Source organism: Ursus americanus, chromosome 9 (assembly GCF_024610735.1).
Source record: "Ursus americanus isolate L20-20 chromosome 9, mUrsAme1.1.p, whole genome shotgun sequence".
Classification (NCBI taxonomy): Eukaryota; Metazoa; Chordata; class Mammalia; order Carnivora; family Ursidae; genus Ursus; species Ursus americanus.
Genome location: NC_142135.1, coordinates 24,971,875 through 24,999,269, shown reverse-complemented (window position 1 = coordinate 24,999,269; position 27,395 = coordinate 24,971,875). Strand labels below are relative to the sequence as shown.

Here is a 27,395-nt window from a genome sequence, read left to right as displayed (position 1 = left end):
AACAAAAAAAATACACCTGCAGGCTTATTAAAAACAACAACAACAACAAAAAACCTTTTTCTTATTCAAAATAAATGAAGTAATTTTATGTCCCATATTTGTTTTTACACTTGACATCAGAGATCACTATAATGCCTTCTAATATGAAACTAATTGGGAAAGAAAGTGACCACAGTTAATGAATATCATTAGACTGAGGCAGTGGATTATATTCGTCCACTACAAATTTCATGGATACAGGGAATAATTTGAAATAAAAAATCCAGGAAAATATTACTACTTTAATAAACAACAATATTTCCTCATCTCTCTCATTTCAGATTATCATATTTCATTCAACTTCCTCACTGGAAGCCTTGGTATCATTGCCTGGCTTCTGCTTAAAACAAGCATAGACAGGCTCTGATAGTTGTATTTAATGCAGGGTTATACTGCTAAAGAAATGATGTTGAGGACAGCAAAGAACTGATCATAACCCACCTATGTTCTATATTGTCTACATGCTTTCCAGATCTGTCCTCCTCCTTGTTCTTTGTGAAGCTTGATCTGAATAGGCTACATCCTGCCACATAAACTGTGGCATTATCTAGAAGGGCTGCATTAACTGGAGGTTTGTTAGAAAAACAAACTACCAAGCCCTACCGCAGACCGAATGAATTAGAATTTATGGTTTAAGAAGATCCCCACGTGATTCTTATACACATTTAAGTTTGTGAAGCACTAGATTCTATCAACAGACTCCCTATTCTCTGGAGAATTCTACCAGGATGGAGGGAGGAAAGTTAGATCAGGATGATTCTGCAGGGTCCTCACCATTACTTTGACTGAAGTTGACTAGGACCTTAACTGAAGGTCACTAATTTTTTCATACCAGACGATATACATATCTTTGTCCAACATCTCCCTCCACTCATCCCAGTGGGTCAGCAATGGTGAAGCCTAACTGCTACTGCTCTGCATTACAGCATGATCCCCTGTGGTTTCTTTACATCCACTCATTTAGAAATAATTCCTTTGTAGGTAAACCCTTCTTGAATTAGCCCATGTTCCACTTCTCCCAATGGATTCTGATGGATATACCACTGGTACATGAAAATCATCAGAGATATGTATTAATATCTTAATGTATTTAAAACCACTCTTACACTTCAAAACGTAACATTTTAGTAAAAATGTGGGTGACTATTGCTCATAATTCTACCATTAGTTGCTTCCTTAATTCCTAGGGAATGTTTTCAAGAGCTAGATCAGATATCTACTCTCTTTTCTAAAATTTCTTTTCTCTGCCCAAGAAGCAAAGAAAATTCACAAGGATAGGACAGATAAAAAGATATGTGAGTTGGCTGTACTAAAGTTAGAGAGTAACTGAATTAAGGGTAAACTGGCAAAAAATATGAGGTAAATAGAAACCCAAGATGAACTGAATGCTATACATTACTTTGGTATAATTTATATATGATTCAGTATGGATAGTGTTAAATAAGGCTGTATATATTAGTTGTTTCCATAATTCTCTATCAATATTGCATTAAACTATATTTATTTCTAAGGAAATAACCTAAGAAATTTAAAACTGTGTCAATTATTTTAATTTATTCACATACTTTACCTTATATAATTTTTATATTACTAGAGCATATTTTCTTCCTATACCAGCTCCAGAAGTGAACAGTATCATTTGTTGGTTGTTTATCTAAAGCACGGGCACTCTATGCCTACTGTTTTTAAACCACAAAATATCTACTCAAAATTGGATTATTTTCCTCCTTTCCACAGATGTAAAATGGAGAAGTGTTAAGTAGATTGCCCAAGGTCATACATATGTTAGTTAAATATGTTCATTCAACTGACTCTGATACTTCAATCCTATTGGCTATACCACCTTCTGACTATGTAATAACAGCATTCCATATATTTAATCAGAACTCTCAAGTGTATATCCCAGAAAACCACAAATAAATGGGATTAGTATATACTATCCTCGTTTATTTTTTGAATCAAAGCTTATCATATAATATTTAAGTGTTCAACAATATCTAACTTTAAGCATGTTTCACTTCAATATGGAGAATTGGCTTTGTAAATTTAATATTGAAAAAAGATATTGATTATTTACTGATAGTGCCAAGTATAGTCCTATGGCTTGAAGTTTCTTAATACTTTATTTTAAAAATGTGAACAGATGAATAAAAAAGGTGTAGCACAAGCCAACTGCTATATGAAATTCAAATCATCCTGTAGTCTTTTTAGTTAAACCATTTTTGGCTGCATTCCTTTCTAATAGAAAGTTCAAGAGAGTTGATAAACTTTTTTTTTTCTTAATGTAAGCCTTATAAATGAAAAATTTCTAACTTCTCTGGGATCTAGATAAAAGTCAATCTAAAAATTTGTCACTTTAATCCCATTTGGTATTGAGAAAGAAATGCCATTTTAAGAATATTTTAAACAAAGAAAAATCAACCATCAACACTAAAAAGCAATAGTCCATGATTTAGAATATAAATGATGCAATTATGAAGAGAAAAATATTCTATGCAATGCACCCCAAACCTAATACCATGCTGTTCTGCCATATATGAAGGTTCTGCTCTTCCTAAAATTGTAAAACTTAATTGTGTGATTTCACTCTGTGCACAGCAGGGCAGCCATATGCTCTAGAAAACTACATGCAAGGGAAGCAGCTTGTTGCAAAAGTGGGTGAAAAAGCCCTGAAATAATTCTGATCAAGATAAAAATGTCTCTAACATAGGACCATTCCTTCATACTCCAAAAGGCAGAGGAGTCCACTTTGCACCAACTTTGAGCACAAATAGAAAGTCTAGCCCCTTCAAAATATTTTAACAAGGGAAAAGATTTAAAAGTCACAAGTGTCACATTTACTGTGACCATCGTTCACAGGTAAAATAATGAGCTCTGTTAACCATCAGGGGAAATCAGTGACACACAAAACCATTTTCATCTCCAATCTTTAAGTTTTCCTTTCTAATCAGTGTAGTATATATTTTCTTCCCTTGTTTGTCCATGCTATAAAAGTGAGAAATAGTATGTTAATATAAGGAATAAGCTACCAAGATATATGATTAACAATTACTGACAAGCATAATGATGGGGTTGAAAAAATAGCATTTATGAAGACCACTGTTTTGAGATGATGGTTCCAATTAACGTGAAAAGATATATGCCTTCTAAAATCTACTCAAAGGAAAACAGAAACACAGGGTCATCAGTAGTTCTTAAAATCCCTGCAAAGGAATAACTCAAAAGCATGGCTTGAGGGGTAGCATTGGATAAAAATGTTAAAATAGTTACTTGCAAATTTATTAATTGTGAAAAAAATGTTTTCATAGCTTAATATTGTCATAGAGATCCTCTGGCATTCAGGGTATTTTTATCTAATACCTTTTTAAAATACATTAACCTATTATCAAGTAAATTCTAATATTTTATTTTTTCTCTTCCTTCTCCCTAAGAACAACTCACTCAACAAAATATAAAAGAATTAGAAATATAAAAATATATTTACTGGTAAGAATAACATAGTTTTGACAATTTTACAAATGTCATGAAATGTGGTAATAAAACAGAAAATGAGGATGATAATGAATAAATAATTATGTATTTAAATAATAAATTGGTACCTTTCTAGACATGGATTTTTAAATTGCTACAAATATCAACGCTGAACACAGTTTTCCACAAAATAATATAATATAAAAAAGTCAAGAGAACAATGAAAAAAACCAAAAAAGTGACAAGATATTGATAAAGCATGCAGTAGTCAATATTTATATGTAGTACATTCACCTAAATGTTAATAATTCACTGTCTGTTAAATATGTATCTACTTGACCAATATCAAAGTTCTTCCATAAAAAAATCAATAATTAATATAAGTGAAAGTGTCTTACAAGAATCATATGTAACCAAATAATTTTTTAAAAGTTATAAATTCTCTACTATTATTATTTATGCTAAATATACATGAAAATCAATACATCACTTAGTCTCATAAAGACAGACCTGGGGATTCAAGCAGGCAAATGCAACTTTGCCATTTATATAAAATAGAAGATAATGCTTAATTATTCAATCATGAAAATTTTTGATTTGATAATCAAATTTTGTATCCTTCTTTTCACTGGTTTGCTTCCATCTATCAATTACCCTTCCAGAGATTTGAAACATGGTAGATAAAGGGAAACTAATCTTTGTGTTTTTTCTTTGTTATTTGATAATACATTTTTAAAATATCCTTTCAAGTTATAGAATTTAGCATAAAAATTAAGAGTAATAGAGGAGTTAAAAATTGACATGGAAATACTTTCATCATTTATCCATACATTCATTGATCTTTCCAGTGAAATCATAACTAATATAATCAGCTCAGTCATTCTTAAGAGTTGACAGAATTATTGTCATTAAATTGACCCAGGAAATCCATCTGCCCTAAAATATCCCCTCCACTCATGAATTTCCCACCACTAAAGTAATTCTTACAGAATTAAAATATAACTTTTACTATATCCTCTGAGATAGTTAATCAGCATGGGGAATATTTCAAGTGGAAAACAAGATCTCCTGGAGAGTGGACAGAGAGCTGGTACTGTTTGACAAGTATTGCTCTCTCACCATGATAATCATCCTCATGTAAAGTCTTGCTATTCAGAGTATCATCATAACCTGTAGTCTTGTTAGAAGTTCAGTACATGAGATCCCACCCAATTCCACCAAATCACAATCTGCATTTGAACAAGACTGCCAGGTGATTTGTATTCATATTGAAGTTTAAGAAGCACAGTCTAAAGACAGACTTCCAGTCTCTATCAACTATTATTTGCACCTCTGTATACATGACTAATTTGTTTGCCTGCTCCTATTTAAATTTTTTCTTTAATTTCTTGTTGAAATAACATCTTAAAGAAAGTTACATTAGATAATATCACTTCCCTGCTAAAGACCACCAATGGCTCCGGTCTTATTTAGACTAAAATAAAACTCTTTGCCTCAGCCTCAGAACCTACTTGATCTGTGGTTTCCAACAGTTTCCCACTTCATCTCCACCCCTCTCCTCCTTGGTCACTGAACTCCAGCACACTGGGCTATCTTTCCCTCAAACAAAACTCAAACTCCTTCTAGCTAGTTATTTTCTCTACCTGATATGCTTTCTCCTGTGATTTTAGCATAGCTGTCTTCTTCCATGTTGCTCAGGTCTCAGTTTAACTTTTACCTCCTCAAAGAGGCCTTTCCTACCTCTCCAAACTAAGGTAGTCACCCATATATCACATAGCCTGTTTTAATTTTCTGCAACATCCTTGATACCATCAGGTAGTTTTTTGTTTATTTGCAAGTTGTCTTTTTCTCCTCACTTAAAAATAAACTCAGTGAAGCAGGGTCTACTCATTTTTGTTCAATATTATTTCCTCAAGAACTGGAAGAAAGTCTGGTGTGTAAGTAACTCAGTAAACATTTGTTGAAGAAGGAGGAAGGGAAAGGAAAGGAAGGGAGGAAGGGAGGGAAGAAAGAAGGGAAGGAGGGAGGGGGGGAACAGGGGAGGCAGAAAGGAAGATTGTTAAAGAAAATAAGTGAGAAAAGAAATAGACTGAAAGAAAGAGATTAATGGGGGGAAAAGCCAGAAAGAAAATACAAAAAGGAAGGAAGGAAGGAAGAAAAGAAGAGGAAAGAAAAGAAAAAAGAAAAGGAGATCCTGAAGAAAGTACCTCTGTCATCTTAAACACTAAAAAAGCTAGAATTAGGGGCGCCTGGGTAGCGCAGTCTTTAAGCATCTGCCTTCGGCTCAGGGCATGATCCCGGCGTTATGGGATCGAGCCCCACATCAGGCTCCTCCGCTATGAGCCTGCTTCTTCCTCTCCCACTCCCCTGCTGTGTTCCCTCTCTCGCTGGCTGTCTATCACATAAATAAATAAAATCTTTAAAAAAAAAAAAAGGCTAGATCTCAAATGGAGAGTTTTGAGAATTTAAGGCATATAGGTAAGCACTGGGCTCTGGGAGAAATGTATATGTGGCCGAGTTCACATCTATTGAAATAAGGAGAGAGCCAATCTGCGATTTCCTTGATATCAGTGCTGGCCATATCTATGGTTGTTTTAACATTGGCTATACAATTTGATAACCATATTAATAAGTCCACATCAGCTCAAACATCAAGAGGAAATAGAAGATGAGGATAAATACATTTAATTAATATATATCTGGATAGATTTATAGACGTTTAGGATTGGAAAGGACAGTAACAATCATATTACTGATATACTCTTTGATGCTTAAATGCTTTCTAAATACCTAATTTGCTCATCACACTATGCTTGAATATCTTATTAGTGATATGGGAATTTACTGCTTCCTGAAACATAAAATCTGTATTTGAACAAAACTTAATGTTAGAAGTCTTCTTTATAATTTTTTTTAATCTCCCTGTGGTTCCATACACCAAGTTCTACAACCTGTGACCGAACAAGTTTGATCTCTCTTACAAATAACAACACATCACGCATTTGAAGATAGCTATAACTCATCCCCACTCACATATCATACTCATTCTGTAGCAATTCCTTCTCTTAGATGTGACAGATAATTTTTCTCTACAGTTTTATCCCTACAACTTTTCCTTTGAAAATAAAGACCATATTCTATTTCTTTTTAGTTCATCACATGCTTAGCAAAGAGATATTATGTTCAATAAAACCCTAATATTTGACAGACATATATCAATATCCATAAAGATCTAAGAAACCACCCATAAATTAACTTCTTTATTGTGCTATTGCTTATGAAGATTTTAAAAAAAAGCAAAAGAACATGTTTTAGATTTACAAATGTATACTCTATAACTATTTATAGAATTTTTGAAAATAGTATTAGTTGCTTACAAGCTGTTGAAAATATTTAAAATTTTACATGTGGCCGGATAGCCTATTAGTGGAAGGCACATAGTAGGCACCCGAAAACTATCACTTCAATACAATAAAGTTTTTGTCATGTTACAGTTTGGTTTTTTGAACAAAGTTGTTACATATCACAGAATTTGACATCTGAGTTAAACTAGAAATTTCAGCTTGATAGTCTGTTTTCCCTTTTCTGTTAAGCAATGTAAATGTTAAGATGAGCTTACTTGAAAAAAATATTGCTTATGATAAAATGAAAAAAAATACTGCTTTTGTTTAGATTAAAACTGCTGATCTAAGATGAAGTTTTATGCTGAATTATCCATTCTTATCTTAAAGGAGAAAATAATAAAAAGTTCTAGTCAAAAACTGATGATTAAAATAGGTTTTCTTTTAGGCTGCTGTTATAAAGGGGGGGAGCCTACGTCATATTCAATTTTAGTTAACATAATTTCATATTACTTTGTAAACCAAACTAAAGTTCTGCTTGATCCTATTGATATGATTAAACATACTATTAAACATACTATGGAAAAATTGACTACACTATGTCAAAATAAACAGCAGCAATGGCTCTAAAATGCTCATATCACATTTGACTCCGCATCATGTTATAATCATCTAAGTTAATATTCCACTAGGAAAAACAATAAAAGACAGTTTATAATTATATATATTATATATATAATTATATATTGATATATAGTAACTCTTCATAAGAATATATCCATATTTTGTACTTGAAAACATAACATAAACAGCTGACAGAACTTGTCTACATATTGAAAAAAAAATATTCTACAATATAAAAGACAATGTTAAATTATGTAGAGAAAACACATCTTAATGATTATATTTTAAATGAGTGACTATAAACTTGAGAAAGAAACACCAATTGTGCTTATCAGCTATATTACTTTGATGTTAATATCATATAATACAAGGTTTTGCATATATTAGACCCTTGTAAATTCTGAATAAATGAAAGAATGAATGAATACTAGTCTAGCAACATGAACTTCCTTTTCATACATCCTCCGCCAGACCACAATTTTCTTTGCAAAATAATGATGTTGTATTAGATGAATCTGAACTATCCTAGATAATTCTTAAAGATATAATTCTAGAAGTACAGGATGCTCTACTTGTAATGTTTTAATTATATTATTAAATAAGTCCTATTATCTTAAGTCAACTTTGAGCTGAAATCTCTTAGGGCTATCGTACTGTACTATAGGGTTTAGGGATTACTGGAAAAGGTGTTTTGAATAAATATTAATAAATAATTTCAAAAGAGCTTATAGTTAAGGTGAAAGTATTCTGGTAAAATTTAAAATATTACTAGATATAATTACATTATCTAATTTCAGACGTGGGTATTTTGTAAACTAAAAATATCAATCATTTTTAGATTATTTATATGAATGTAAAATCCTATTAAGCATAGTTGAACACTTTATTTTGGTATAGACTCCTCATATTTTTATTCAGCACAAATATCTATTGAAAGCACTTTCATTGCACCTTGTGATAAACACAGTTTACTAGTCAAACTTTTATTCCTATTTCAAGAACTAGTTCTAATATCCTCTGTGCAGCCTTCCTTGACTTTTTACATTCAGAGGTAGTTAGTCGCTCTCCTTACCTCAAAAGCATTTCAAAAATACTGTTCTGGTGGGTGTTTCTCACAGTAAATTTGTAATTACTCTTTTTTTTTTTTCAAGTTACACAGACTACCTGATGGCAGAGTCTGCATTCTTCATTTGTATACCCTTCCTGTCCAGTACAATGTCATGCACACAGCAAAAGTTAAAACATGGTGAATAATAATACAAGTAACAGTAATTAGTACTTGTTGAACACACATCAGCAACTGCGCTACATTTTTTTCCACACAGCTAACTACAAGTCAGGTTTTCTCTATTACTAAGAAGTTGAGCTTTGAGAGTTGAAGTTATTGCTCAAGACCAGATAGTTAACAAGGGCCAAGTATAAACTCAGCCTAATTCTCCAACCTCAGAACTAACTAGCAATGGTGGGCAATTTGGTTTTATCTTTCCGCTGGGAGAAAAAAACCTAAGATTTTTGTAGCACTTCCAACCAATACCATGTTTAATCCTCACAGAAACCCTAATGTAATACAATGATACTACTTTACAAATATGGAACTAGAACTCTTGATAGTTCACATAACCTGCACAGGGTCTCAAACACAGCAGGTAGCAAAAGTGGACTAAAATCCAGTCAATAAAAATTGAATTCTCCTACTGAGGACTACTGGATGCTAAGACCATAGGATACTGTGGTGTGGTGTTAATACACAGCTTAAAGAAGATCTAAACCAACACTGTTCATTAGTATTCTTTCTTTTTTACTTTTTATTTCAATGTCAAGAGACTCTTCTTTAAATGGAGAAAATTAGAAATGGTTTTCTTTTACTGAGTAAAAGTAGAAAGTGAAAAAATATTTTAAGAAGATAATTGAAATTGAATTAACTGATTTGATTTATTTTATTTATTTGAGAGAGAGAGAGAAAGCACAAGCAGGGGGAGCAGCAGGCAGAGGGACAAACAGGCTCCTCACTGTGCAAGGAGCCCAATATGAGACTCAATCCTTCCTAGGATCGTGACCTGAGACAAAGGCAGAAGCTCAACTGACTGAGCCACCCAGGCATCCCAAATTAACTGATGTTTTAACTATAGTGTGATAGGAAAATTAATTCTATATAGTATTCTATAGAATAGTATTCTATAGAGAGTTGAAAATATCTTTGATAAACATTCTAAGTTTTTCTAATTATTCATTAATTGTATGGCTGTTATTGACAATAAAGTAACTAGCTATGCTGATTTATAGTAAGTTAATAAATAGATTTTGAGTCCAAAACACAGAAGTACCAAGTACCAAATACTATGTGCAATTTCAATGTCCATGTCTTCTTTGTGTTTATACCAATACTGATGCAAACTGTAAGTACTTTAACTGCCCCAACCTATTGAGAATAAATTGGGAACTAGTAATGATCAAAAGATATCACAAAATGAAAATGAAATTGCAGTGTGACTAAAGAAAAATTATGAAAAATAAACTAAATTATCATACAGTGTAAGATAGTATGGACTTGAACACCTCAAAAGAACCTATGCTATCACAATCTCTATCACATATATGCTTTAAATGGTAATGACTTTCGGCAAAATAATAACAACTGCACAACATTAATATTTATTCATATGAAATTTATCAACTTTATAGCTTTCTTGGGTTTAACTATAAATATCCTTCGATTTTATAAATGGATAAGGGCTATAAGCAAGGCATTTATATCTAGTTTTATGTTGTGAATTTTGAAGTGGTAATATATAAAAGCAATATATTATTGTGGGTTCATGAGAATATCAATGACTTTTAGGAATTAAAAACACTGGCAAATTCATATTTATGACAAAGTGAAGTAGTTATCTTTAATACTGAAACAGATAGATATTTGAGTATATTGCAAATTATAATTTAAGACTTCTAAGAAATTTAGGTGAATGCTTTAGCTGGTCATATTGTAAATATTTATGCATTAGTTTAGCAAATATTATTTAAGTATGTCTATGGTTCAGAAACTGTTCTAAGCACTGGGAATGCAGCATGAACCAGACCTACCCACTCCTTACCTCAGAGGTAAATTTTATAGGACAAGCCATAGGGCTAGTGATTACAAACACAGGCAAAGTACAGAGTACAATGGTGAGTTATAACAGAAAAACCTAACTTTCCTGGAGGTGACAATTTAAACTAAAATTTCAAAAGGGAATTAAAATGATCTGCTTGAAAGGATGGAAGGAATAGTTCGTAAAAGTGGCTTCAAGTAGAAAAGAACGTAGTATGTTCTAAACTAAAAGAATTTCCGTTTGGCCAAAAAAAAACAAACCAAATCAAAACAAACAAACAAACAAAAAACCAGAGTGACTGCGAGAGTCATACAGGATGAATTTGGAAATATGGACAAAAGCCAGATCATGGAATCTCCTGTGTGTCATCACGAAGTCTTGGTTTTATTCCTAAGGTCATGGAGAAGCCATTGGAAGCATTAAAGCAGTGGTGTAATTCTGACTACATTGTAGAGCTTGGAATAGAAGAACAAAAACTACTTTGTTTTCTCTAAAATATCTAGAAAAAACTAAGAAACTATTTTTGCATTATGTTTACTGACTCATTTAAAATGTCTATTAAATGACTCACTGTCTGCGTATACCCCGTAACTCTTTGAGTATCTAATCAGCTACTAAGTTTATAAAATTTTCCTTGTACCAGATTGATATCTCTATTTCTTCCACTCTATCTCACTCTCTTAAAGGAGAGGGTCATCTAGTATCTTTATTTTCTAGAACACATCCTGGTACGCAGTAGGCATTCCAGGTATGTCTGGTGAGCTGGAATTATATTTATAAATAATACTGCCTTGATGTCAGTCGATTCCAATTTAGAAATGTGGCCCTGCTAAGAATCAAGTTTTCAAAGTCTATTTTATTTCTGAAAATACAGCTAAATATTGAGTGTTTTCAAAAACATTAATAGACGTAGGGTGATAGGTCTCTTCTACTTCTAACATTGACATTTTTAACCCAAAATGTTAAAAGTTTGTGTCTCAAATGTAACAATTAGCCCTCTGAAATCACTGAAATAGTGGATTACTGGAGAAGTATCAGAAGGACCAATTCTAATTAATATAGAAATTTGATAAAAGTATAATAATTTAAGTCATTGAAAAAATAATATACCATTTAGAATGTTTTCCATACACATACCTAAAACATAAATAACTGAGAAATATTTCAAAAGTAGATGGCATTACCAAATGGCTATTATATTCAGCAACATTATTTTAGAAAGAATATGGGAAAGGATGAAACATGTATTAACTCTAAAATAGGAGATAATAATAATTGAGAAAACTTGAGCACTGATTTAGAATTTAAGGAAGTACTATGCTTAATTAAAATTTAATGTGTTTCAAAATTTTTAGATTGAGTAATTTTCAAATCACTTTATTGAATCACTTACTATTATTCTCTTTTTAAAATGAATTATTTTTCCTAGTTCTATAAAATATTAATTTGTAACCCCAGAGTTTCTCATATCACTTCGTGGCAAACTTTGACTAAAGCAGTATTTCTATTATTACTTGATTTATGTAATAAACTTATGTTTGAGAGTTACCTGTCTTTTATTCGATGGGTTACAGAGGAATTTGTCAATGTTATCTCATGCAACTTTCCAAAGAGAGTGAAAAAACTGAAAAGAAGGGTTTTTCCTCAGTATTTTAATAATATTTACACTTTTTAAATTTCCTGGTACTAAGGAAAAGTGTCTACTTGATTAAGCAAATCATCAATTTTATCAAGACTCCTATATTCTTAGCAGTGGAAATATGGTAAGAAAGTGATTAGAAAAGCAAGGTGATACTGATTTAATTCTTTAAAGGAGACTACTACATGTTAAGAATTCATTTTAGTATGCTTATTAAAGAGAACTAAAGTACCTTCAGTATGAATTTTGATGGAAATGAGCTTCTGAGATATTTCTATAGGATTTTCAACCAACTTAGGTAAAGATGTCTTGATTTTTCTCCTTTGTGTACACTAAGCACAGAATGCTTTCCATTACTTACATCATGCTCTGTATAAACCATGTTCAACCACACTACGTAAACCATAACCAGTTTGGAGAATATATGATGATGAGTTGGAAACAGAGTTGGATTAGGTATTTTGCACTTGAAACATGGTCAATTAATATTTCCACCAAAGCGTATATTGATATAAATTAAGTCCCTTTATTTTTGACACTACACTGATTTTTTTTTCATGAACTGCTCAATGAAACTTGCTACCAAGTAACAGAAAAATACACTTGCTATACTTCCTAATTTTGTAAAAGGTAGGCTTATGTTAATTAACTAGAAAATTACCAACATATGATTTGGCCTTTTTTTCTATAAAAATTCGAAAGTTAATAGATATTTAACTTTTATCTCCATATTCTCAATGAATAGCTGTTACCTTTTCAAATGAGAAATCTCAGTACAAACATATAGCTCAGGAAATAGGTAATTAAGATATAGAAGAGCAAGCTTTATAAAATAATCACCAGACAGAATTTTTTCATTTTGCCCAAATTATCTATTTTCTTAATTGTTAAATAGCATCTGTGTAACATAAAAGTTTCATGCAAATACTGAAAATTACTACATAGGATAAATCATCAATGTGTAAATATGTACACTTATAAATAGAAACTAGCTATTTTATTTTCAAATTATCTCGACATCATAACTGGCATGTGATATGCAATAGATATTTAATACTTGTTTTTCATCTTTTTTATGCATTCTTTTCTTTCTACATTTACCCCCACCCCCGCCCAACATTTGCATTTCCTTTAAGGTTTCTTTTGGGTTTTTTTTTTTGTGCTTTCAAATTATTCAGGTTTTCGCTATTACTCTCTGTATTTTTCAGCTACTTTACACTTTTTTTTTTCACTTCCTACATCTTGGCTCTCTTTCAGCTCATTCTCTAATTAGAATCATTACCAAAATATAGCCTTGGCTGTAACTAAATGGGCACAAGTAAAATAACATCCAATACCTCTATGAGTAACAACTGCAAGCTCTTTAGTTCTTTCTATCTGTTCAGCATTTCTTGGTCTTCTCCTTGTACTCTGTGTATCTGCTTGATGAGGAGAGAGCCCGTCCTTGGACGTGTTGGGGTCCAGACCTGAATTTCTGAGATTCGTAACTTGCACTCGCTGTTCCTCGGATAGTCTATGGATGGTGACAGCTGTAACACTGGATACAGTAACATCTGCAGATGTGCTAGCAACAGCAAAAGCACCAGTGGTAGTCCTGTTATGCTCCTCTAACTCACCAGTGGAGGTAGTGTGGGCCAATGTAGAAGAACCTGTGGGACACAGTAGCACTAGATGCTAACTTTTTCTTTTAAATTTTATTTTTTTCTGATAATTTAATAAATTATATTCCCTTCTATTACCTTAAGGATAATCAACATGAAGACGCAAAACACAAACACGCTACTAGAATGTGAAGTAACCAGATCAGATGATTGCTTTGTATCAATCAACCTATGATATATATCACACACAAATATACCACATTTTAACTGTAATACATTGGGGGGGGAGGCGAAATAGTAAACCCTTTATGTGGCCCTGAATCAATCTTCTTTGTTATTTATCTACAGATGAATATTAGCAAGGAATGCCTGGCAAGTGACAAATTTTGACAGAATGGGTAACTGTGTAACCACACTTTTCTCAAAAGTATGCTTTGAATAGTCTGTGCCATATCTCCTCATAATTTCTGGGAAAAATATCAAACCTTTCTATTTTAAGATAAGCAAGTGAAGGAGAATTTAAAATCAAAGCCAAAATTAAAACAAAATGATTAAAAAAAATAAAACTCTGAAATAACTATTCTATGTAAATGTCTATCCTAACCTCGCTTGCCAGAAAGCAGCTACATGATAAAATATTCAATGTCATGAGATATACATGCTTTAGACTTTAGTGGGTTGTTTTTGGAAGTTGGGTAATATTTTTTGCTCCTTTAAAGTAAAATTTGAGATTAAACAATTTTCAACTAATTAAAAGTAAACGATCATTATATTTAGAAATGATTGAAAACTAATAGTTTGGAACATTTATTCATACAAAACTAGCTTTAATAAATGGTTGAGAATATCCAAATATCTCATAAGCATTCCATGGCATATATTTCTCTACATTCTTAACCTTATTAAGGTTTCACAGTAATTTTAAAATAGTTTTTAAAGATGCCAAATTAGGGTTTTCGTTTTCTTTTCACCTAAACCTTTTTAAAAGATTGTCCATGGTAGTATATAATTCTTACAAAATGAAAAAAGTAACCTTATAATAGAAGTATGAAATGGAATGAAGATATATTCACAATGATCTTGACATCTAAAATGCTTAACAAGAAAAAAATACTGAATTTTGGAAGTACAGCTACTAATTAGGAATAATCATTAGGTCCTGGTTTAAAAACTTCTGAGTATTTTTTAAGGCCAATGAGTAGTATGTTTTCACACACTTGCCTTCTCAATAAACTACATCTTGAGCTTCTATCCACAAAGTATAAATAGATATTGTAGACAAAAATACATAGGAATATCTTAACCATTCTGCAAAAGGAAAATAGTTTTACCAGTTAATGTGGTTTGGGCATGCTCTGCCTCTTTTTTTTTCCTCTTGTACTGCAGGCAGGTGGGTGGTAGGGCCGGTAATTCTGATTTCTCCTTTAAAGCCAGAAAGGAAGTCAAACACAGGGTCCTCTCATTCATAAGTAAACAAAGGGACACATGTCTGCTACGAATTCTGCCAGCCTAAATTGTTAAACCTTGGTTAATTTGATTGAGAAATTCAGAAGAAGTAAATTATTGTATTATGAGGCAACCAAGGGTAAATGAGGTATGACAATTATGAGATTATTTTAAAAACCTTTAATATACTCTAAAACATCAGTCAGGAAGAAGTTGCTATTGACTATTTATTCAAGTCATTTTGTGAAGATTACGATCTCCTAAATCCATGTTGGTTATGCAAATTGGCCAGTAACATTTACTAAGCTAATATTAGTAAGATTTTTCTTTAATCACATGATTAAGCACTAACTATGCTTACAATACTAACACGTAGTAATTAACCTCATGGTTAATCAGACATTTGAAATGCCCATGTGCTTATTACTATAAAAACAATTACGTGATCCATCTTATTCACCTGGGGAATTTAACTGCACCTTCCCCTTTAGAAAGGAAGTATAAAATCAGGGAGGATGAAAAACTAATACTTTAAAACTTTTCATAATTTTATCATAATTTCCAGGCTTTCAGTTTTAGTTTAAAAAAGGAAACCACTTAACTATACACATAAATTGCAAAATACAATCTAAAATTATGAAAAAGAATTTATACTCTATCTCGAATCTCAATATTCTAACCTTACTCCAAGGAGTAAACTGGATAGTTATTTATTATGTTCCATCACTGAAGTCATTACGGTTAGTCACAAATCATCTCTTGTGTTTGGGTCAATAATTCTGGGATAATTCTTGGAATGTGTCTAGGTTGCTTCTGTAACTAATCCAAGACCTACAGATCAATTCCAAACACCCATTTTCTTGAAGACAAGATAAATACAGGCCTTGACCAAATTTGAGAGTTAAAACTGACCTTTCTTAGCCTTTAGATCCAGGATTTGCTAGCAATTCCAGACTTAAAATCTTCAGTAATAGAGCTCTAATTCTAGCTAATGGTGATGGTGGTTCACTATCCTCTCAGCCTGAATGCAGAACAGGATGGAGTGTTGGAATGAAGGACTGAAAAAATAATTTATCTAAAAACCACGGTCCAACCAGATATATATTTCAACCAGATATTTTGCTAACTAGTTCCTATGTTTTATGTATATTTTGTGTGCATATTCCTTCTTCCCCATGCTAGAATGCAAGCTCCCCAAAAGCTGAGATTTTTGTTTTTCTATTCTATTCACTGCTGAATACCTAGCATCTAGAGCGGTGCCTGGCACACAGTAGATGCTCAAGAAATATTCATCAAAAGAAAGAATAAATGAATAAAGTTAATAATAACATTAAAATAATATTAACAATAATAATAAAGAATAAATTTCACAAATGAAATATGTTCATAATTTTTAGCATGGCAAAGTCATATTTCAAACATATAATGAAGAGAAATTCCAAAGGGAGGAAAACTGACAATTTTGTTTTTAACTTTCAAAGACATCATTTTGAAAAAGTGTGGAATCTGAAGATTTATTTGCATAAGTGAGAGTTACTTGAAGATTTGTGTCATAATTCCCAATCCCTTAAAAGTATACAATGTTCATGTGAAATGGGTTTACTTAGAATGTTCAAATTTCTGTAGAGTGAAAAGTAACTGTATCTTATAATAGTAGGAGACAGAAGTGCATCTAAATGTGCTTAAATATGTTTGATATATAAAATGGAACAACTTCTATAAAAAATAACATTGATTTCCTTTGTAAGGCAATAATATCATCCATCACCATACAGTTATATCATATATTATATAACCATTTTTCTAAAATGTAGACCAGTTTAGAGTACTGGTTTTGGTACCACTTTAAATTGGCAGTGTGTGAAACACAGATTTTTAAATTGTCAAAATGCACCATTTACCATTTAACAGTTTAAAAACACTCAACATTTTTGCATACATAACTGTTTTATGAGGTAATTGCCAATGTTAGAAAAGTCTTAGGATTATGTATACCAACAATTCATTGTTAAATATATTATATAGCTAATCCAATAATATATTTTGTTTTCTTTCAAAAATTTAAGTATGCTGCACAATTAAGTAAACATTACCTTTAATAGCACAGTATTAAATTCATGTTACATGACATACAACCCAAATTAAAGAATAAAATGTACATTCAGAAAATCCATTCTTCATCTGAAATCAAATTATGTATACAAGATGTGTTTTTCACAATTAGATTATCCTGCCATTAAATTGCTTGAGATATATTTAAAAATTAGATGTTTACAATATAAATACAGGTCTATATATTTTATTAATATTCCTTAATAAAACATTTCTCAATATAACAAAAATAAAATGAAATGGTTTACATATATAAGCATGCTTCTGTAAATAACTATATGTCATCTTTGGAACTATGATAATGGAAAATGACATATGTTACACATGTAAATTGGCAAATATATTTAACAGTAATCCTTACAATATTAAATTTGGATTATTTTATGTATTATAATGAAAACTATGTTTTTGAAGGCTTTCTTATTTCAACAATATATCTTCAAGAGACTAAGCATAATTCATATAAAGCCATGTCATTTAGAAAGTGTAACAAATGAAAACTCATTTCATAATTGAATTTTAATCTATGATGAAATTTTTAGCCTTACAGATTTTAAAACAATTTTGTGCCACTCCGCTTTGTAATTATTGTTTAACTTGTCACAGAACTGAAGAACAGAATATGTTGCTAGAGATATGAATGGATGGTCCAATACGTACACAGCTACATAAGTACATGTTAAAGATAATTACATATTCAAAGAAGTGGCTTTTAGATATTTATGTCTGGCATGTTATTTTATATAAAAATATATTCTGTTTCATTAATTTTAGCATTTCAAGTGAAACATCTGAATGAACGTTTAACAAAATAATTTTAAGTGAATAATTTTGTGGCATTACGAAATATAAATGAAGAGAAATGCAATAAACATTTAACATGAAAACATGCAAAAAGGAAAAATATACAAAATAACATCAAAATAAAATCTAAATACAACTAATGCAACAATTCTATCTGAGCCATTATTTAAATATTCTACAAATTTTAGCATATGTAATTTAATGTGTATGTTGTAAGTTCTTTTATTTACTATTACTTGGATGAAACTTAAATATGTCAATAAGTGAGGTAACTCTTGAAAACTAATTGCAGTATGTGAGAATGAGTAAAACAAAGCCACTGCTTTGTTACATGCTATAATTTTTAGGAAGCGTATTATAGTCAGGTACATAACTTAGGTATTTTGCATGTTAAACACTATTAATTCCAGTATCCTAAAATCAATATAGCTTAGTATTTTTCAGTACAAATTAGTGGATGTATTTGTACTTTGAATATTCAACTTAGAGAAGAGATGGATAAACTGAAAGTACCCCTCAAAGTGTAAAAGAAACATAAATAATCTACTTGATTAACTGTTATCTAGTATAAAATTGTCTGAATAGGAGAATTTTAAGTGAAACAATCCTGAAAAAAAGTAGTTTATAAGTTAGTTTTAAGGAACAGGTCTGTATTAGTCTTATAGTTTTTATTTTAGATTAAAATGCTATATTTATGTTGAAATTACATAAGATTATGATATTAAAATATCTAATTAAATGAATATAAGATACTCTTGATGATAAGATGTACCTCTAAGGGAAAAAAAAAAATTCTACCAATTCAATTGTGACATGACAACGTAAAAACCCTGTCACCTACATTCAGATTTCTGAAATGTTAAAATGTGAAAAGATATTGATCTTCATAGAGTTAAAAAGAAATCATTAATTCAAGTAACAGATTTTCTATGATCACAAATTAATTTATTTAGGTGTGTACTAATTTAAAAATAGAACAGAAATCTTAAATATAAATTGTCTTCCTGAATTGAATATGTATTTATGTTTCTATTTATATTATATATTTCTATTCAAATTTCTAAGCATTAAATAGGGAAGTTAGTATTAAATTTTGCAAATGGATTTGTTATTGTTTATCAGGTACAAGTGATCAAGCTGATTTAATATGCAAAGTGAGTGAATAAATATTTGCAATCTAAGCTGAAACTGATGATAGCAAGATTTAATGGTACATCTACTAAATTTGCACTTACTGTGAGTAAATAAACAATTATAAAACAAATATTCAACAAGATATTTACTGTCAAGTTGTTTACATGCGAGATAAAAATCCCATATTCTGAATTGTTTGAAATGTTGATAAATCCACATGCCAAGCAACCATAAATACCTTTATCTAAATGAAATATAGGAAATATCAAAAGTTTTAGAAAGTATATGGAGAGTACTGTATAGGGCAACCATGACAAAAACTATATATAAAAAATATATATGATAAATATATATTTAAAACATATATATTGTAAATGTCTGAATGTTATACTAAATATCACAATTTGGTTATAAAAATGTGAGAGAACAGACATCTCATTTCTTAGTACTAAAAATAAAGAGCGTGCTAGGGAAAACTTTTTAAATACAGAGTTGCAAGAGTCTTGAAGATCACTCTCTCTCAAAGGACCATTTCTTGTTTCACCTAGTTGATTAAAGTAAAGTTGCAGAATCGAATTTTTTCATTATATATTCCTCTTCAAACCCTTTGGAAGTCTCGACTATGTATAGTGGTGGATCCTTGGGGGTCATTTTTTAATGTGCCCAACCACAAACACACACCACTTGTAGGAATAAATATCCACAAAATACAAACTGAAGTCTTTAGCATAACTAAGCATAATGTTCTTCCATAAGGTCACAATACTGACATAACTTAAAGGGCTGGGTTTCAGAATAAAATTGTTGTCACCCTTGTCACATTTCATAAGAATATGAGAAAGGGACAGATTACCCCTCCACATCTTTCTAAAACCATCTCCTAGAGTCTTGCATTTTTAGGCTTCTCTCTTGCAGCAACTCTTATCTCTCAGCTAAAGTAGAAGTATCTGTCATTCAACAAACAAAATGTAACTTAACACACCCTTGTTTAATTTCCTTCCACACCAAATCTTGTGGAATAGCTGCCAGTTACCTTGGAAGACATAAAGTTGCTATTAAGAAAAATAAGTACTAATATCCTTTATTTCAAAGTGTTACATCAGGAATACCTTCACTTTCAGAGTCTTGCTGTCCCTGATAATTGATATGTAGTAATAACTTTTCAAAAGTAGAAAGGATGTCTCAAATGTATGCAACCCCACTTCCCCTTGAATTTGTTTAATGTGTATAATGAGAAAAGAATGAATAGGGCTAAACGTACTACTCTCTTATTTCTAAAAATAAATAAATAAATATTTTACTTTGTGTCAATGACTATTGTTAAATGTATTTTTAAGGATGTAAATATAAGAAATTGAACCTGTTCAGATGTGTTCAAACACTCCATTATAATATAACTGCAATTGATATGGCATATGATAGAAAAAAAGGAAAAGAGAGGAAGAAACATCCAAGAACATATAAATCACTCCTTCATTTGTGTTTTCTCAAATGGGGGTAGTATTTCCCTTCTCTTCTATTCTCCAGCACCCTTTTCACCCCTCAAAAAATATCTTACAATAATGATATTTGGCATTGCGAAGGAAAAAGGAGAGAAGTAAGGGAAAGGAACTGGTGAAGTCACTCTATCCATCTATCATGGTTAAAAGGAAAAATAAGAGGCTTTATTCTGACCCAGCCCATCAAGTCCCTGAGTCCTTCTCACCTTGACTATTTGACTGTATCCATGTTTACCCTCTATTTCTTTCTATAATGGCCTCTAGTTTGCGGAGGGTGGATGTTCTTCATTTTTCATTAATTTTAAGTGTTCCTCTTTTTCTAAACCCTAAAGTACAACGTTTAGTAACACTGGTTTTATATATGTGATATGATTTAAAGGGAACCGAGGAGCTATCCTGACCCCATTTTTTTCTGTGTTCCCGGGTGGTATTTAAAGATGCTCTTTGGGATTTAGGCATTGCCCTTTCAAGATTTTCCTCTTAAAACCACACAAATACCTACCTTTCTGGTTGAGAGAACACACATCCTAGAGTAATTGCTTAACTATTCAGTTTGAGTAAGTTTAAAGTCCTCCTCAAAGTAAGTACAAAATAAGACACTTTGGAAATACGTTTTTGAGGCTTGTAAAGCTTGCAATAGATCAGTGAATGCTCCTGGGTGAGGCATTTACCATAAATTGATACCTGGTTCCATGTGATTGTTGTATGATTGTAAGAACTGGGTTCATTACTAACAAGTGTGGTGTAAAGGAGGTGTGGGCGGGTGGGAAAGGACTGACATAATGAAGGAAAGACTATTAACAGTGTTCATCATTGAAAGGTTGCTGAGCAACTGGTGAGTATCTGCATAAATATGTTAAAGTAGAGCAGCCTAATAAGAAACTGAAGCCAAGAAAGGTTTTATTCTCCTGCATCATACACTCTGTAAGACACTTTTTATTCTATAGCAGCTAATTAATTAGCAGCAGAAGTGATCTGCTTGAAAATAAATGCCAATCTTGGCTGAGAAACGTAGCATGTTGGAGGAAAAAAAAAAACCTTCAGAAATAGTAAGAACCTGTAGTGTTCATCTTCAAAGGCTACCATTAATCAGAAAGGCACATATATTTCACATTATATTGGGGTATTATGTATAATTATCTGTTAGGATATTTAAAATACATATTTCCATATTGAAAGGTAAATTTTTATATTCCTTTATGTAATTACTCTGCCAAGTTCCTTTTTTAATTTTTTCACCAAGAATACATTTTATTTCAAAAGAGTATGCAAACACTATCTTTTAATATCATCAATAAAATAAAGGTATGAATACTATAACAATGATGGCTGAAATTTACATTTATACTTGTCTTCAAATATGTTTTGGTTCTTTAGTTACAGAAACAGATGTGTTAAAATTGAGAGCTAAAATGTGGACATCTGACTGAGGAGGATCTCAAAAATCATCTATTCTAACATTGTGACATCTGGCCAACTCTCTTTGACACTTTCTAGTCTAGGAGTAGAAAGTTTGATCCTCTGGGTGATACATATCAGAAGGTTAATTAGAGATTCCTTCACTCAAATCTTCCCTGGGGAAGAGACACGTAAGTTTGTATTTAAAATACAAAGGAATCCCTTCTCTTTTAGGGCAGAAGTTACTTGGAAAAACGGGAAAAAAGAGCAAAATATGAACAAAGAGATTCAGCAAGGGACTTCTGCTTTTACATTTTTTGTAGATATTGGAAAAATAACTTTATCTTGTATTTATTCTAGAGAAAGCAAATATTATTTACTTATGAATCTTCCTATTCCTCATCATTTCTACACTGAAGAAAGTAAAGATTTTTCCCTTTTCTATGTTGCAGTCGCATTTCAAATAGCTGACTTTAAAACCTGAGGCATTTCATCTTCTCTTTCCCTCCTCTTTTTTCTTTCACAAACATGAATTAAATAACTACTGTGCATCAAGCACAAATACATCCCCCCAACAAACATCCACACACTCTTTCTCACACGTATCCCATCCCTGTCTTGTAAGTAAACAGTCATGAATTTAAAAAATCAGAGTCATGGAATATGTTCAATGAAAGACACATAGAGAACTATGAAAATACAGTGGGGAAGCCCTTAGCTATTCTTCCAAAATAGGACAGACTTTCTAGTGGAAAAGACATTGGAATTGAGTGTAAAGGATGAGCAGATTTCATCCGGTGCATGAGGAATTAGAGAATATCCTAGTCAGAGGTAATAGCTCAGAAAAAAGGTGCGGCAGGGGAAAACGCAAGACATGCTGAGGCAATTGCAAATTATTTGGTATGGCAGGAATGAAGAGAAAGTGGTAGCAGATTTGGTAGGCAGAGACCAATGCCTGAAGAGCCAAGAAATTTTGGTGGGAAAAGGATGCTTGAAAAGATAAGTCATCAATGAAGTATATTAAGCGGGAGACTAACATGACAAGATTGTCACTTTAGAAGGATTGTAACTGCTGTAATGTGAACAAGGTACTCAAGCTATATGGACTAAAGGCAGGGCAAATATTTAGCTAACTCCACCATATGACTTTAAGTACCTTGAAATACGGTTGTTAGATTTAGTAAATAAAAACATGGGACAGTGACTTCAATTTGAATGTCAGAAAAACATTATTTTCCTATAAGTATGTCCGGAGCAACACTTGGGACAGATTTATAATAAAAACTATCCACTGTTTATCTGAAATTCAAATTCAACCAAGAATCCTGGATATTATATTATCTGGAAACCCTACTTTGAAAGCAATTCAGTCTTACAAACTCTGAAAATTTTCTGCATACCACACAAGTAAAAACTATTAAGAAATGTTGATTCACTTAATGTAATATGTTTTGATTGATCTTATGAAACCTTATGGAATGCAGAGAGTAGGCATGATGACAGCACAAGAACATCTAGAGAAAATTCATACATCTTTTTATGAAATGAAAACTAAAAAGACAAGTTGAATGAGGTGTGCTAAGAACTTTTATTCTGTTTGTATTTAAATTCTACATTTTTCTTTTGTATTAAAAAATAGCTGATACTCTAGCCATTTCTTCATTATGAACTGTATATTCTATACTTGAAGAAGAAAATAATATTGAGAATTAAATCTATAGATGACTCATACAAAACATTGCCAAGCTTTCTTATTAATGCTTCAGTTCAAACAAATCTGAATTGAAGATATTTCCAGCAAGAACTTAATGGACTTTGAATTGTATCTAGCACTAGAAATGGCAATGAATACTGAAAAAAGATATCATCCTCAAATTATCAAGTAGGCCTTTTTGACCTGTAAGCCTTTTCCCATCCTGCTTTTTTCAGATGACAGAAAATATAAAATGAAAGTCAAAAATTCAGTTATCTCTCTTTATCCCTTAAATATATATATATATATGAATGTATATATAAATTCTGATTTATACAGAGACTTATAAACTCTCTCTATATATATACACACACACACATATATCTTCCTGTAAAACTATATATGTATACATACTATGTATATCTAATTCCATAGAGAGACACACATACACACTATATACATATAAATCTATATCCTCTTAATTCTGAAAAAGCTTTCTGGAGTAAAGATATTCTATTTGATCAAGATCACATATATTTTAACTAACAGACTTTCTGATGAAAAAGATTAATTAAAGCAAGGGAAGGTTTCTTACCCATTAAAGTGGTTTTAAATATCTAAAATTTTATATCTAACCAGATGATTTTGGCTTATTGTAATTGCAATATACCAAAGGTAATAATATTAATATCCAAACGTTTTTCTGAAGTATATTTTTAATTTTTATAAAGGTGATAAAAACTTGCTCTTCTCACTTATGGGATGGTATCTTTGTATCTCCCCAATTTCAGAACAGAGTTGATTAAGACAGTACAAATATGTTTGGCATTCCAATATGTTTACTTTAAGTGACTAGATAACAGAACTATTTAAACAAACATGTTATAAAGAGCAACACCATTTACTGAGTACTAATTATGTTCTAGACACAGTCATAATTAGTTTATTTCATCCTCAAATGTACCTATAAGCTGAGGATATTAAAGCTCAAAGCAGCTTCAAACATAAACTTACTCACTTTGCTAGTAAACCGGAAGCTGGGAATTGGACCTAAATAGTGCAATCCCAAAACCACAATCCTACATCCTGCAAAATCGGGTACACCTCTATTTAGCCTCCTCAATACAATATAGCATGTAAACACTTGTGTCTGAATCAACATGTAAGTTATTTATTTATGCTTTGTTTTCATTGTATTTCTTCCCCATTCCTTGCTTCTCCAACACATGTCTGTTTCTAGGTCCTTCTTGCAATTCCCTTGCCTCAGGGAAGGATGGTTCTGTAGGGTTAAAAGGGAGATTTGCTCTAAGATCTCTCCATATCTTTCATTTCCTAACAGTTTAGACCTATTCAGGGGATTACATCAAGTGACAGGAGAAGCGAGATGACTCGGGTAGAGGCTGGAGGGCCAAGGAGAGGCAATAAAGATCACACACACACACACACACCCTTCCCGGTCCACTGCGGGAAAAGTGGGAGGGTCCAGGAACCTGGACTCTCACCCTGGGCTAAGATTCTCATCTCAGGCTTGTTATGGGAAGTGCAGAATCATTTGCTTTCAAGGAAAGTGTGGTTAATAAACAAGGACTGGGTGCCTTTCTCCCTACTGTCCGTACACTGCAAAGGCCCTTTCAATTCTTGTGCAACACAAGGGAAGAAGAAGGTGCCATCCTTTCTTCCACCCTCCCTCCAAAGGACCTGAACAGAATTTTCCTCCTGTTAGACACAATGGCAGCTCTCAAAGTCATTTGAATTCAAAAGAACAAAGTAACATTTATTGCCCATTCAAGTCTGTGGATAAATTCCCTACCTCTTTCACTTGCAAATACAGCCAAAATGCACACCACACCCTAATAGATTATCTTGCCTATCTTGACTATTATTTCAGCTTCATATATGATGCCTCTGTGTTCTATTTCCTCCTTCAATTATTAGTTTTTCCCTCATAAAACTGTTCTTAGTAATCTAATTTTACTTATCTTTAAAAACTATCTGCTGCTTAATAGTTTAAAGGCTCACATTATCATACCTGAGGCTTCATACCCTGTTCCTCAACTGGAATTTTTTTTTTTTTTTTTTTTTAAAGCATGAACAAAGCTTCTGGGTCTAACTTTAAATTTCTGGGTCTAACTCTCAACTACAAGGACTTCTCCAATCTTCAGAATATTTCATGGAAGGTCTACTTTTTTTTTTTTTCCTCAGTCCCACATAAATTATATTATTCAAGAAGAATAGACGCTTTCCCAAAAGGACTTGCCCTAAAGACCCAAGAATCAATTAGTTTTCAGCAACTATTCCAGGCTGATTCAAAGTCCTATTAATCATAGAATCTAACAATTACCAATCATTTACTTGTAGTAAATTCCATGATAAACATTTTACATTTAATCTTTGTAACAATCATAGGTGGTAGATTATAATTCATATAGTCAAGGGTAAATACCTTGATTAAGGGCATTCATTCATATATTCAATTCATGTATTTATTCAACAAGAATTTATTGAGTACCCATTCCATGCCAGGCACTGAATGATCCAGAGGTCAGTAGCAGACAGTATGTTTCCTAAGAGAGATTACATTCAAGGGAAGGTGCCAAGGAATGTACCGATTAATATAATAGCTGGTGGTGAAACACAAAGTGACATGTGAGCTAAAAAACCTTAAAATAATGAAAAAGTAAAACATAAAAATAAAATACCTGATTGATCTGGCACTTTGATTACTCAGACTATCAGATTCCATAGTTGGTGATACACTGTTTTCTATTCAGTTATGATTTAGGCATTTCATTTTATTTCTTTATAACTATGTTCCATGGTCTCTTGTGCTCTATATTTGTATGCAATAATATGTATTTTTATTCAAGATATATTTTGATAATAAAATTTAAATATGTGAATTCCACATCAGGAATAAAAATTAATAGCATCACTATTTTTGCTTTATTAAAATACACATATATATTAGATGTCTACTCTACTAGTAACTGTTTGTGATCAGATACAGTGGTGAGCTAGAAAGGTGGTGTAAGTAGAAAAACAAGAAAATTACTAAAAAAACATGATACACTATGTTGCTGTGTTAGGTTAATGTGCCACAAATTCTTTGCAACTCTTTCTATCAAGAGGTACAGTCTTGATAGAAAGATCCTCACCTCTTGGATCTAGGCTGTCTTCATGACTTGCTATGACCAACACAATACAGCAGAAGTGATACTGTGTGAGTTCTAGAGTGTCAGTTCCAAAAGGCCTTACAGTTTTCACCTTTGCTTTCTTGGGATAGTTCCCTGAGACTGCCAGGTAAGGAAATTTGTCTAGTCTATTAGAAAATGAAGGGCACAAGGAGGGGAGCTGAAGTGCCCCAGCTGACAGTACTCAGTGAGGCCATACCGGGCCTTGCGTCCCAGTCAACTCTCCAGCTTAATGCAGCTACATATGCAAGCCAAGCAGCATCCTGACAACCAATAAAATTATGAGAAGTAATAAAGCATTGCGGTTTTAAACC

The 27,395-nt window shown here is 32.0% G+C and overlaps 1 protein-coding gene across 4 annotated transcripts in view; it reads right to left on the bottom strand.

Moving 5' to 3' along the window:
• The window catches only part of CSMD3 (CUB and Sushi multiple domains 3), a 1,146,349-nt gene that overhangs the window by 675,445 nt on the left and 443,509 nt on the right, over positions 1 to 27,395 (bottom strand). Inside the window, exon 7 of one of the 4 annotated variants that reach the window (XM_045805628.2) lies at positions 13,541 to 13,852. The exons of the other annotated variants lie outside the window; for them this stretch is intronic. Within the exon in view, the coding sequence (XP_045661584.1) occupies positions 13,541 to 13,852 (312 nt within the window). The remainder of the gene's footprint in view (positions 1 to 13,540; positions 13,853 to 27,395) is intronic. 4 annotated transcript variants of the gene reach the window in all.